Raw genomic sequence first — 13,998 nt, forward strand, 5'->3', positions numbered from 1 at the left:
GGATTTAATTAAATGTAACTAATCTTGTTTGAGAGTGACATAGAAAAATGGAATGAAATCATATTATACCAATATTACTATTATACCTATATTTGAAAATAAATGGTTGAATGTATAGAAGACTGGGAGTATTTTGGAAGTTTAAATCAAAATTTTTCATTAATTCAAATTCTATTCCTTTTGATTTCTCCCAATTTTGGCATGATGAAAATTTGAGGTTTTGAGGGAAAATGGAGGTATGAGCATTCCCTCTAACCCATTCTATACTCTCCCACTTTAATCTACATAGTAATATCAATCTTGGGTCTTCTTCAAAGTTGATAAAAGATATTCTTTGATTACATTATATTTTTATTTTCAGAGTAGCAAAGCAATTGGAGAAAAATAGTTTAAAAGAGAAAGCTTCAACTCCAATTCCAATTGCGACTGAAGCACCTAATGAAGATCAAAATCAAGTTGCACCCTCCTCCTCCTCCAACCAATTAATTAATACCAATCTCTCTCTCTCTCTCTCTCTCTCTCTCTCTCTCTCTCTCTCTCAATTTAAAAAAGAAAAGAAAAAAAAGACATTGGGTTTAACTTTAATTGTAATTTTTTCTAATTTTTTTTATCCTATAAGGGTAAATTGCAAATTATACTCCTAAAGTTTCAAGGTGTTTGAATTTTACACCTTGAAGTTTCAGAATTTGGATTTTACTCTCTAAAATTTGGGGGTATTTGGATTTTATACTTTTAAATTTTGAAATTTTAGGGTGTAAAATCCAAACATCCTCAAATTTTGGGGAGTAAAATCCAAACACCTATAAAATTTAGGGGGTAAAATCCAAAATTTGAAATGTTAGGGTGTAAAATCCAAACACCCAAAAACTTCAGGGGTGATGGTGGGTTTATATGGAGACACCCTTCCACTAATCACAACTTGCCACATGGACGAGTTGTAACACAAGTTGTGCCACAATTTATGGCACCAGCATTAGTCCTCCATTTTTTGCCTTTTCTTTGCTTCTCATTTGTCTTTTCTTTACTCTCTCTTTTACGTAGCAATGTTCTATTTTTTATATTTATTTTCTCTTTCTCGAAAAATTAAAAGCTGAAGAACTGTATCAAGTTATCATTCATTTTCCTCTCCAGGCACTATGGTTTATTTTATTTTATTTTATTTTAAATATATTTTGACTATGGTATCTGTGATTTGTGTAATGATTTTGATTTTGAGTAATTTTTTTAAAATGTTGTTTGACATTTTGTGATTTGTAGATTTGTGTTTAATTTATAATTTATACAATTAAACGATGTCTTTTCTTTGAATTGATAATTTTATGTTGTATGAGAATATATATATACACACATACACACAATTTTTTAAGAACCCCGAAATACCTTGAAATGGTACATCGAAATAGGTCGATACTGAAATATTTCATTCCACTAGACAAACTGAAACGGGATACGGAATAGTATTCATAACATTTCTATTGAGAGCTTCCTATCCTACAAGTGGTGCAGGCTTGAAGGATAATTAGCGAAGGTGCCTTGGTTGTTGTATCCTGGAGGCGGCACACATAATGTTTAGTCTACTACACCGGAAACCCCGTAGACACTTGTATCGTCTCAAGACAGTGATTTGGTCCACACCTCAACCCCACTATCTAAAAACATTTATGAATTGAAGGTAATTTGCTTCTAATGTTATGAGATTAATTTAAAGCATCATCGAGGTAATATCTCTCTACTATTCTCTAATTTTATGGTATATTCTAATTTATGCGAATTTTATCATTTTTTTTTTTGGCTGAATGTGAATTTTATCATTTATATGATATCTTGAATGTAATGAAATTCAATTTATTTATTAATTATTGTTATTAGGAACAACATAATGTATACCTATACATATAAAATAGAGAAGCTCTCAAACAATTGGCAAGGCATTAATGGTTACATATACATATACAATACAATATTTGTTTAAATTTCAACCTTTACAGGCATTAATACCTATACATATACAATCCAGTTACTCAAACGAATTTCTCGCAAGGCATTAATGGTTACATATACATATACAATACCATATTTGTTTGAATTTCAACCTTTATAGGCATTAATACCTATACATATACAATCCAGTTACTCAAATGAATTTCTCTTCTCAAACGAATTACAGTACGTAGCCACCTTTGTAACTATTAATGCCTTGCCTATTGTTTATAGAGCAACCTTTATAGATAAACAAATTTTTGTTCTCACACTATGTAGCTACCTTGGTAGGGTTTGGCTTAATTACCTCCAGTATTTTTTTAATTGGAATCTTTTTTTGTTTTAATGAGAAACTGCCACATCATCTACTAACTAAATAAAATGTGGAGATTAATTAAAACCCACTATCACTTGCCAAGGTGTATAAGTGTATTTAAAACAAAAGGAAACTTTCGGTTAAAAAAAAAAATACTGAAAGTAAGCCAAACTTACATTTGTAATCATTAATGCCTTGCCAATTGCCATAACCAATACCATAAGCCAAACCCACATTTTTTATTTTTATTTCTTATTCTTGGCCACATACGCCTTGAAATCTAACTTGTGTTAACGACTAGATTATAACAATAAAGACGCATTGGTGGGCACCGATTTCTCTATCCATATGTAAGTAGTGTAGTCCAACTCCTACTAGCTTCCACCTTATTTCTTTATTTCATTCTTCTTTTTTCTTTTCTTCTTTTTATTTTTAATTATCAGAACTAGCGAGTCAGCAATGAAGTTTTGGTAAATCCCACATTGGGCTAATCTCCTTGGCGGTAATATTTAACATATAGTTTTATATATGAGTTCTAATGGTAATTAGCTTAACTTGTAAAGTTTTTTGTAAAAGATCTGGAATTCGAACTCTTCCTACGCCAAAAATTAGTTAGTATTTTAACATGATAATAAGAATAATCATTATGAAGTGAACGCCATAAATTACATTAATGCCTTGCCAATTGCCCTAGCTATATATAACCAGTAAGCCTTGATTTGTTTTGGGCTATTTTAGCGTATATGATCAAAGCTGGCCTGGTTCATCTTGGCCACATTCTCCCTGAAAATCTAACTTAAACAAACGACCTGATTATAATAATTAGGTTCAGCGCCGACCTCTCTATCCATATGTACGTAAACAATTTGTTTTTATTTGCTGAATAAACATTGATGGTTTGTGGTCCAACTAACTTTCCACTTATTTATTTCTTTCTTTTTCTTTTTTATTTTTATTTATCAAAACTACTCAGCTGGGCAATTCAGCAATGAAATTTTGGTAGACACGGCATTGGGCTATAATCTCCAACCACCTTGGTGCGAATATTTAACATACGAGTTTTATTTATGTGTATCAATTGCCAAATAGTTCAATTTGTAAAGTCTTTTTTTTGTTAAATAAAATATTTGAAATTTAAACTCTATTTATATCAAAAATTGATTAATGTCTTAACCTAATGATAAAAGCAATTTAATCATTAATTATCATGGATTAGACACTATAAGTTGAACTTCTATGGTATCTATAAGAATAAACAAATAATACAAAACATATTTCTATTATTTTTCCTTTAAAAAGTTGTGTTTGGCTGAAAAATTTTAGAAATTATTTTGGACAATATGTATTTGGCAATTCTATATAAAGCAAGGCAACTCTGAATTTAGAAGTCATCCACTTATTGCTTTGAGATCATCTTCATCTACTCCCTCCCTTTCTCATTTCTTCTCTCATGGAGTTGGAAGGCATATTCCGATTTTTTGAAAACAAGACCATTTTAATCATTGGTGCCACAGGTTTTCTAGCAAAAGGTTCTCTCTCTCTGTGCCCGCGCTCCTGAAATGCATTTATTTATGTTTGTTCAAAGCTATAAAAATAAATAACCTAGCAAGCAAATTGCTTGTATGTAGTCTACTTGACTCCATTCGTTTATGTGTGTATGTGTATATATCTATATATTCCTATGTTTGTGTTATGCTTTGTTTATAATTCTATGTATGCGTGTGTTGAAAGGATGTTGGTGCTAGTGATAACTTGCTTGCATAAATGAACGCAGTTTTTGTGGAGAAAATACTAAGGGTTCAACCAAATGTAAAAATGATCTATCTTCTTTTGAGAGCTTCAGACAATGAGTTTGCTACACAACGGTTTTGTCATGAGGTACCTCATTTAGTTTTTAGTTTTTTATTTTTTATTTTATATATATATATATATATATATATTTTTTTTTTTAAATTCTGTAAGCAGGAGATTTTACGTGTCACATATATGATTTTTTTAAAGACTAAAAAGTAAAATACATCCTTTTAAGTTTGAGGGAATTGATTGTGTGCTATGGGGAAGAATAAAATCATGAGGGGTATGAATCCCAAAACGGAAAATATTTACACAGTTGAGGTGAGGTTGATAGTGTAATCATAAATGTGGGGAACTGAGAACGAAAAGATGAGAGAGATTAAAAATAGGGGAGAAATAGCTAAAGAGAGAGAATTAAAAAAAAGAAAAGTAATATAAATATTACATATAAATTTTTTTAATTAATTATTTATTTTTTATCTTGAACAAAATGATATAGTTTTAATTTATGAGTTTAAATGACATTTAACAATAACACCATTCCTTCAAATGGATGGAATGACAAAAATAGGAACAATGTTCAATGTTAAGAACTAAAATAAAGCCTCACTCTACTACAAGAGTTAAACTCTTTTGTAGTAGTACTTTGGGCTAAGCAATGTGTTTGAATTTGGTGAGAGAGTGTAATTAAATGTGTGTGTGTGTGTTTAACAATTAGTTTCTTTCTCATTGCTTAAAGCCCCACTCTACTGCTACAAGAGTTAGGCCATTTTGTATTAGTGCTTTGGGTTAAGTAATGTGTTTGATCTTGGTGATAGAGTGTAATTAAATGTGTGTGTTTAACTATTAGTTTGTTTCTTAAAAAAAAAAAAAAAAAAAAAAAAAAAAAACCTAAAATAAGGACTTTTAATCATTAATAACCAAAATAAAAATTATCTCAAATTTAACCAGTTTAATTTACAATTTAGTCTTCTTTTAATTTCAAAATAACTTTTATTCTTAATAGCAAAATAAGGGTAAAATAAATTTATTTAATTTCCCAAGGTTTAATTACAATACAATATTCATACTAAATAGGCTTAAATGGTTTTGTTTTTCATTGGTTTAATATGCAGGTAATAGGACTGGACCTATTTAATGTTCTAAGAAAGAGTTTGGGTGCAAATCTAGAATCCTATGTATTTGAGAGGGTTACTCCTATCTCTGGTGACATTTGTGACGTGAATTTGGGAATCAAAGATTCTATATTAAGAGAAGAGATGTGGAATGAAATAGACATTGTCTTAAATTCTGCTGCTACAACAAACTTTGATGAAAGGTAACAAAAATGATTCATATAATCTCTCTCTCTCTCTCTCTCTCTCTCTCTCTCTCTCTCTCTATATATATATATATATATATTAGCCGCTAACCCGTGCGATACACCAGATAATTAGCAAATGTTAAATATTTTCACTTTGTTTAGTGCTACAATTATTTAAAAAAGAGATTAAAATCAATATAAGATGAAATAAAGATATACATATCTTGAGAAATAACCATATTGTGTGTGTATGCTTTTTTTTTTTTTTTTTTTTTTTTATTATATATTTTTTTATTATTATATAAGATGAAACAGAAGATACGCTACTTTTGTTTCTACCGTGCTATTCATTTTCATAAAAACAATTGATAAACATTCACAATATGAAGGAAGACATGACAAACAAATTTAAGCAAACTAGACGTCAAATTTGTGAAATAATCGATCATACATGATCCACATCTCCATATGCATATTTTCCACCAAGCTTGAGCATAACTGATATAAGTGTCTCCGAAGCATTTATATATCTCTCTGTAGAAATATCAAGTAGGACAACCTAAAAGCAATTCAACAACTAAATCCGGTGTAGTGCATTGTGTAAATATACCTTGCACCACAAAACAATATTTTCAAATTTCTTATAAAATATGATCACAAATTGATGACGTTATACATAATTTCAGGACAATAATTAGAAAAAAAAATCTCAGTTAAATTATGATGCTAGAAATTGTGTTAAAACATTGGACAAAGAAACCTTGGTGAAGTTGGAGAAATTGTTGCTTTCAATTTAAATTAAATTAATCCTTAATGTTTGCACTGTCCACAAACAACAAAATCATATAATTATAAAGGAAATTCTCAACTATTAATTTTTTTTATAAGTAAAAATTGCATTAAAAAAGTTGAAGGGGTAGGTTCCAGTTAGCTCAACTAGTAAAGTCTCTGATCGTTGTATAAAAGATTTAGAAGCGGATGTCATAGGTTAAAACTTTGTCAAAAAAAAAAAAAAGTTGAAGGGTACAACTACGTACCCAAACTGCTAGTGCCAGACATTTAAATTAAAACATGTGGGGGTACTTACTAACAAATCACAATAATTAGAAGGATTATTGAGAAGCAAAAAAAAAAAAAAAAAAAAAAAAAATTCAATCTAAACTTTCTTGTTTAGATTGATTCAAAAGTTCCTCAAAACTCTTTTTTTCACTATTTCTTATTCTTATACAACCATCCTAACTATACTTTTACTTTAAATCTCTCTATACTGTTTTGTCTTATTTTTAGTAACCAAACAAACTTTTTACACTTTCTTGTTTAGATTCGTTAATGCTGTAAAAAATAATTAAAAAAAAAAAGAAAAAGACTTTTTACTTTATCAAACCCGGATCCTTCTATACTGCCTAACTCATCAATATTTATATTTATAACATGAGGAATTTATTGTTGCCTGGCCTGCAGGTATTAAATCTAAATGAAAACAGAGAGAAAAAAACAAATTACCTAAATTTATGTCTTGTTGAATATGCGGCTAACGTGTCTGTAATTTAATGAATTTATGGCTGTGCTTGCAAGTTACAACAATACCCAGACATTCCTCCTTTCTTTTGATGGTTGTCTTTTTTGAGGTTGCTAACTTGCTATTAAAGATATATGTAAAGAGCTTAAATTCAGTCAGGATTTGGCGTAAACACTTGGGTTTACGCCCTCCAATGAGTTAGTGCCACATCATTATTTTACCAAAATATGAATACAACTCATGCACAATAACAACTAACAATATCATTTTCAAAACAAAATCAAAACTCAACCTTCCTCCTCACATTCAAACCAAACCTGCATAGCTCCACCACACATGCCGCCACAAAAGCCGACAGAGTCACATCTGGAGTTAAAAAAAAAAACCGGAGAAGCCACTCCACTGAGTGTAATTTACAAACAAAAATAAGAAAAGCCATAAGACCCATCTCATTTCTAGTGCTCATCTCAAAGACGTAACCAAACCCAAAAATCTATAAACACCAATATTAATAACAAAACAAAAACCCATCAGCTTGTTTCAACCCAAATGACAAAATATATAAATTAACAAAAATGATGAGGAAGATGACCATGGTGCTTGGTCCTTTGTTCGAGATCCAATGGATGCAGCGTTTTTTTCATGCCACCTTATAGACTCTCACTAGGCCTTTGATGAGTGAGAGTTTTAGGTTATGGGTTTGATCGTTTTTAATGATTTCAAAGAGAGAGATGAGATGATTTTGGGTTTGAGAGTCATTGTTTGTGGCTCGGGTGATGGCGCAGTAATAAAGCTCCACCACAAATTTCAATCCATGGCGATTCCAATGGTTTGTGGAATGGAGGTCTGGTTTGAACGGAAGAGGAGGACTGGATTTTGTTTTTGTTTATTTTATTTTATTTTAGATCTGATATTGTGTGCTAGTATTGTGTGTGAATGTTTATATTCATCTTTTAAAATGCTAACGTGTCACTATCTTATTGGAGGCATAACTCTTGGCTTTACGCCAAGACTGGACCGAATGTAAACTCATATGTAAATCCTGTAGCAACCCGCAGGAATTCCATAGCTCATGGAGGTTAGAGAGTTTGAGAGAGAGGGTAAAGGATTATTTTACATTCGAGTGTTTTAGAGTTTTAGATTCATGTTACGTTTACCTTTACAGTTTGGTTTGGTTTTTATAGAGTTAAAAACCAAATAAAAAACTAATTAAAATAATTAAAAACCAAATAATAAATAAATTAAAATAATAATAATGATGTGTAAAATTTGTGAGACTACTAAAAGTTATGTGGCAAAATTTTAGGCAAAAATGGCCCATTACCATCAATTTTGGAAATAATTTGCTCAGAAACACTGTTTTCGAACTATATAGCAATCTACCACTTTTTCGGGCCTATAGCGGCGTTTTCCTGAAAAAAAATTTTATAAGTCCCATAACAGGTTCAAGGGGCCCTATAGTGGCGTTTTTAAGCCCTATAGTGACGTTTTTGGGCTCTATAGCGGCGTTTTCCTGCAAAATTTTTTTGTAAGTCCCATAACGGTTTCAAGGGGCCCTATAGTGGCGTTTTTATGCCCTATAGTGACGTTTTTGGGCCCTATAGCGGCGTTTTCCTGCAAAAAAAATTTTATAAGTCCCCATAACAGGTTCAAGAGGCCCTATAGTGGCGTTTTTTAAGCCCTATAGTGACGTTTTCGGGCCCTATAGCGGCGTTTTCGGAAAAAGTGGTATTTCCCTAATTATTTCCGAAACAGTGCTCTGTTGCTAAATATTTCAAAAATTAATGCTAATGGGCCATTTTTGCCAAAATTTTATGAAGTCAACTAATTGGGTCAAAATAGGCATTTACCCTTTTTGTTCAAAAAATATAGCAAAATGTCTTTATTTTGAAACTATTTAGCAAAATGTTTCTGTTTTGAAACTTGATTTGATGAAAATTGAGTTATTTGGAAACATTCACATGGAACTCGAGTTTCACAATTTTTTTTTTTTTTTAGTTTGATTGCCTATAACTCGATTTTCTAAAAATCGAGTTTCAAAATAAGGGTATTTTGCAAGATAGTTTCAGAATATGAGCAATTTACTACATCTTTTGGGCAAAAGTGGCAAAAACACATTTTTGCCCAACTAATTGTCAAATGTATTTAGCTTTATATATATATATATATATATATATCTTTTCTTTTTTCTTTTTTTTCTTTCTTTCTTTTTCTAATGCTTTCTTTCCATTTTAAGATATGACGTTGCATTGGGCATCAACACATTTGGAGCTTTGCATGTTTTGAGCTTTGCAAAGAAATGTATTAAATTGAAGGTCCTTCTCCATGTATCAACTGGTCAGTGTAGACTTGATTACTGCCCTTAATTATACACTAATAAGCTACTTTGATCACCCATATTCTTCATTGCAATCGTAAAAAATGAGCTCTCTTCAATAGACTATTGATGTTGTTTCACAGCTTATGTGTGTGGCGAGAAGGGCGGGTACATACTAGAGAGCCCAATTTACATGGGAGACACGCTAAAGGGAACTTCAAGATTAGATATCAATGTCGAAAAAGAACTTGTGGAGGAATACCTAGATAGATTACGAGTACAAGGTGCCACGAATGAAGAAATCACATCAACCATGAAGGATTTTGGCACCAAAAGGTTTTTAAGAATCTTACAAAATATGTTACATGCTTTAATAACATTTCAAAATAACATAATATATATTTACTCAAACATTTTGTGAAGTAATTATAAAGTCTTTCTCCACATGATTTCCCCCCCCTTTTGCTAATTTTATTTGTTTCTTTTTATTAATTGCTAGGGCAAAACTATACGGATGGCCAAACACCTACGTGTATACGAAGGCATTGGGGGAAATGCTTTTAGGACACTTTAATAAGAATTTGCCTGTAGTTATCATACGCCCCACTATGATAACCAGTACTTACAAAGAGCCATTTTCAGGTTGGATTGAAGGCGTGAGGTAATTATAATTTGACAAGGAATTATAGAAGTTCACAATTTTGTGAAATTATTATTCACGTTTGGTTGGATAATAATTAATTAAGAAGATTAGGTGATCAAGAAAATAATGGGATTCAAGTAATAGTTTATTTAATGTTAATGACATTCTTTGTAGTGCCTTATGGTTTGAACCTCACCTTCCACTCTCCACTATTTACCTATGAAAAGAAAAATTCAAGAAAATAACATTGAATTGGTCCTTTTGTTTTTTGTTTTACTCCCCCTATAATCGTGATTGAATCTTGCTTGGTTAAATTTAATTTTCTTGTTACAGAACCATTGATGGTGTAATTGCTGCCTACGGTAAAGGGAAATTGAAATGCTTTCTTGACCATCCTAAGACAATCATGGATGTTGTGAGTTAAATTCATTCTTCACTCTTTAAGCAAGCACGTGTAGACAAATCTTTTCATCTGGATTTTAAGCTTGTGTTTGCCCATTTAAGTGCAGATACCAGCAGATATGGTAGTAAATTCTATGATTATGGCCATGGTAGCTCATGCAAATAAGTCTTCTCAGATCATCTTCCATGTGGGTTCTTCAATGAGAAATCCGATGAAACTCTCTAGTCTTTCAGATTTAATCTCTCTGTACTTCACTCAAAATCCATGGATTGATAGAAATGGAAAGTCAATCAAAGTCAGCAAGTCGATAGTCTTTAGCAATATTGCTATGTTTCAAGCATACATGGCTATTCGATATAAACTGCCGTTGAAGGTATTTGGCCACCAAACACTGTTAATTATTTTTAGTGGTATTTTATTCTTGGCAACAAAAAGAAAATATAGCATATCCTTTCAAAGGTTCCTGTGAATCAGACAGTACTATGCATGCAATATCACAGAGAAAACGTCCCCTCAATGTGTATTCTCTATACTATTACTATAATATCACTATTTTTTTTTTTTTTTCCTGGCTTTATTTTTTGAAGGTGTTATGGTTAGCAAATCTGGTGCTTTTCCAGTATTATCGGGACATATATATTAATCTTAACCGGAAGGCCAAAGCAGTGATGCGATTGGTTGACCTCTACAAACCATATGTATTTTTTACTGGCTGGTAGGTATTGTTTATTTTCATGATTAATTTTTCAATCATGTTTTCAATGTATGCACTGATAATAATCTTTTGTTTTCCATACAGCTTTGATGACTCCAACACAGAAAAGCTGCGAGTACCGATCAGAGAGAACGATGTTGACATGCAATTGTCTGACTTTGATCCAAAGTGCATTGACTGGGAAGACTACATTTTGAACACTCATATTCCTGGCCTGATAAAGTACTCAATGAAATGATAACTTTGAGGGATTGTTTGTTTTTATTTCGAAAAATGCTGTGGTTTGGAATTTCTTTCATCAATAAGGCAATTGCAACCTACCTAGCTAGTTGCCATTTTGTTTAGAATTTTACTTGGAGTGAATTAGTGTTCAGAAATTAAATATGCAAGAAGTAAATGAATTGATGTGAGGAGCTAAATAAATGTACGTTACAAATAAATGAAGTGTGAAAAAGGAGTTAAAGGGTTGTATTTGGAGTATACATACCCCTTGCATTTACCGATTTGTAACCTTGTGTGTGTTTGGCAATAGCTTATAAGCCTTTTTTTTTTTTTTTTTTTGCTTTTTTGGAATGTGAGTTCAAATAATAATTTTTAGTATTTAAATACTGAAAACTGTTGACCAAAAACAGTATGTGTTTGGTAAAAGGGTTTGAGCAAGATTCAACAGTATTTGAGTCAGTTTTCAATTTAGGGTTTAAACACTGTATTTTGAGAACACATCTAAAGTAGTTTTCAATTTGAGTAACAATGCTGAATGATATTGTTATAAATATTTTGAAAAGCATGATGGGACCCACTTATAGGAAAACACACAACCTTTTTATTTTCTCTCTCATGCATGGCTTTTTTCCCCCTCTCTCTTGCACGAATGTGCATTAGTAGTTGTCTTCTCTCTCTTGTTTTGTTTTTGGTGTTTTCTGGTGTTCTTCTCACAAATCAATCAAAACCCATTTGAATTCAATTTGCACCAACAAAACAAAACCTAGAGATACAAAACACCAAACCCATTTGAGTTTAATCACCACCCTCAAAGCACAAACCACATCAAACATCTAGAGCAAACAAAAGAAAGAAACAACTAAGGAGAAGCTAAAGAGAGATGAAAAATAGGGGAGAAATAGCTAAAGAGAGAGAATTAAAAATTAAGAAATAAAAATATAACTTTTTTTTTGGTAATGACAGACTATAAAATTATCCAATTATAATCTTGTACATTTATGAGCCATTATAAATGTAATGTGTTATTCAAGATGGGACTCCTCCTCTCCCCTTTCCTTTTCATGTGCCTTGAAGGTTCCAAAAACTAATAGGAAGTTGATCTCATTTTAATGCGGAAGAAGATCGAAAAAAATGACCTTAAGCTCCGTTGTTATGAAATATATGATAAATTGCAAATGCCCAAAATCAGAACCACAGGAAGTCACAGAGAACATCTAAGCATATTTTTACTTTCATTTGAAAGAAGTTAATCACTTAATTGGATTTAGATTCTACTCTCTAGTATATCATGGAAATGTAATACCATGAACAACCACCAATATGGCTGGAAGTCATCAAAAATGTGATAGATATGAACTCCTAAATGGCCCTTCCAATTAAATTCCCCAAAGTGTATGCATAAAGTCGCCCATAGTTTAATGGCTATGAGATACATTGTACAACTTTGTCGAGTGCTTAAGGACTCATTATATATTACAAGTCATTGTGAAAAAAAAATTTCATCGAGGTCTTATGTGATTGCCCAACATCATTCTTGCTATATATGCCGTTCAAATTTCAAACTCACACAAAATCATCTAAATTTCTATCAAATTCCCAATCTTACCACATTTTCCCTCTCCTTTTAATATATCAAGATCATAATCCTTTTTCTTTTTACAAAGTAAATAAGGATTTTATTGAGTACGACTACTTCATAGTTCATATACAAGGAAATGAACACGAAGGAATCTAAAGAATTACTGAAGGTTATGTACAGGTTGACAATCATTTTAAAAAATCAGCAATGGAGATTGACCATGTGTGGATTTAGATTTAATATATAAAAATGAAGACAATATTGTGGCAATTTCAGCATGCCAAAATGCATAACTGTTCATCCCTAAAGTAAAATTTCAGCATTAAAAATGGAGCCTGTGTAGTGACCAAGGAGACAAAAATGACAAACATGCACAAGCACACAAACTTACACATTCACGCGCTTGTGCACACACACACACACACAGAAAATTAATGGTGAAATGGATTATAAAGCCTAGAGAACAAATCTCTATAAAGACCGTCATCAAGTTGAGAAAACAATAGATGAAACTTTTTTTCTTAGGCACATATGGGAATTGTTTTTATTAGACAAAAATTTAAAGAACCAAATTACAAATGGTACCTGGATGACAGAAGAATATGGAGGTGGCATCTGAAGTTTCAAGTTACCTTTCACAAAAGTATACTGAACCTGGAGCGCGGGATGCAACAAATGCTTATTCATACAACGAAATAGGGATCTAACATATGATTCTCATCAAATTGATATCTAAGACTTAAGAATACATGCTTTGAAGAAGAATCCTAAGAACATTTGATATTTGTACATCTGAACAACTGTTTCCTATTCCAAATATTAACTTTATGAAATGTGCACCCTGTCCCCCTAAGGTCATTCAGATTGAGGAATGGTAGGGTAGCTAAGGACAGTTAAACATACATTTACTTATTAAAAAAAAAAGGCTCAGGACAGGAAAACAACTATAATCATCTCATTATCTGCACAATGATAATCAGAAGAAATGCCCTGTGCCTGATGCAGTGCCTCAGCTAAGCTCAACCAACTCACATTGTTCAATGTCTTTTATATTCTCATTCTCAAGATGTGTATAATATAAAAATGCTTGGCTGTGTCTTGATAAGAGGGTGTGATTATCCATCTTATGTGTGAAACAGACAGAATTTTCTGCATCTTAGAGTGTAGTGAAAGGAGAGCCGGGTGCTAGCCAAGATGCCCGGACGAG

At 31.7% G+C, this 13,998-nt stretch overlaps 1 protein-coding gene across 2 annotated transcripts in view; it reads left to right on the plus strand.

Moving 5' to 3' along the window:
- Positions 1–3,709: 3,709 nt before the first annotated feature.
- Positions 3,710–13,998, plus strand: part of LOC115979679 (alcohol-forming fatty acyl-CoA reductase-like) — an 86,624-nt gene continuing 76,335 nt past the window's right edge. Inside the window, exons 1-10 of one of the 2 annotated variants that reach the window (XM_031101750.1) lie at positions 3,710–3,825; positions 4,071–4,174; positions 5,206–5,408; positions 9,149–9,249; positions 9,373–9,565; positions 9,729–9,890; positions 10,206–10,287; positions 10,382–10,648; positions 10,863–10,990; positions 11,075–11,537. In XM_031101750.1, the coding sequence (XP_030957610.1) occupies positions 3,747–3,825; positions 4,071–4,174; positions 5,206–5,408; positions 9,149–9,249; positions 9,373–9,565; positions 9,729–9,890; positions 10,206–10,287; positions 10,382–10,648; positions 10,863–10,990; positions 11,075–11,228 (1,473 nt within the window). In that variant the 5' untranslated portion in view covers positions 3,710–3,746 and the 3' untranslated portion in view covers positions 11,229–11,537. Of the gene's footprint in view, positions 3,826–4,070; positions 4,175–5,205; positions 5,409–9,148; positions 9,250–9,372; positions 9,566–9,728; positions 9,891–10,205; positions 10,288–10,381; positions 10,649–10,862; positions 10,991–11,074; positions 11,538–13,998 lie in introns of those variants that run through there. The other variant, XM_031101744.1, reaches the window with a different exon arrangement.

Source organism: Quercus lobata, chromosome 1, assembly GCF_001633185.2.
Source record: "Quercus lobata isolate SW786 chromosome 1, ValleyOak3.0 Primary Assembly, whole genome shotgun sequence".
Taxonomy (NCBI): Eukaryota; Viridiplantae; Streptophyta; class Magnoliopsida; order Fagales; family Fagaceae; genus Quercus; species Quercus lobata.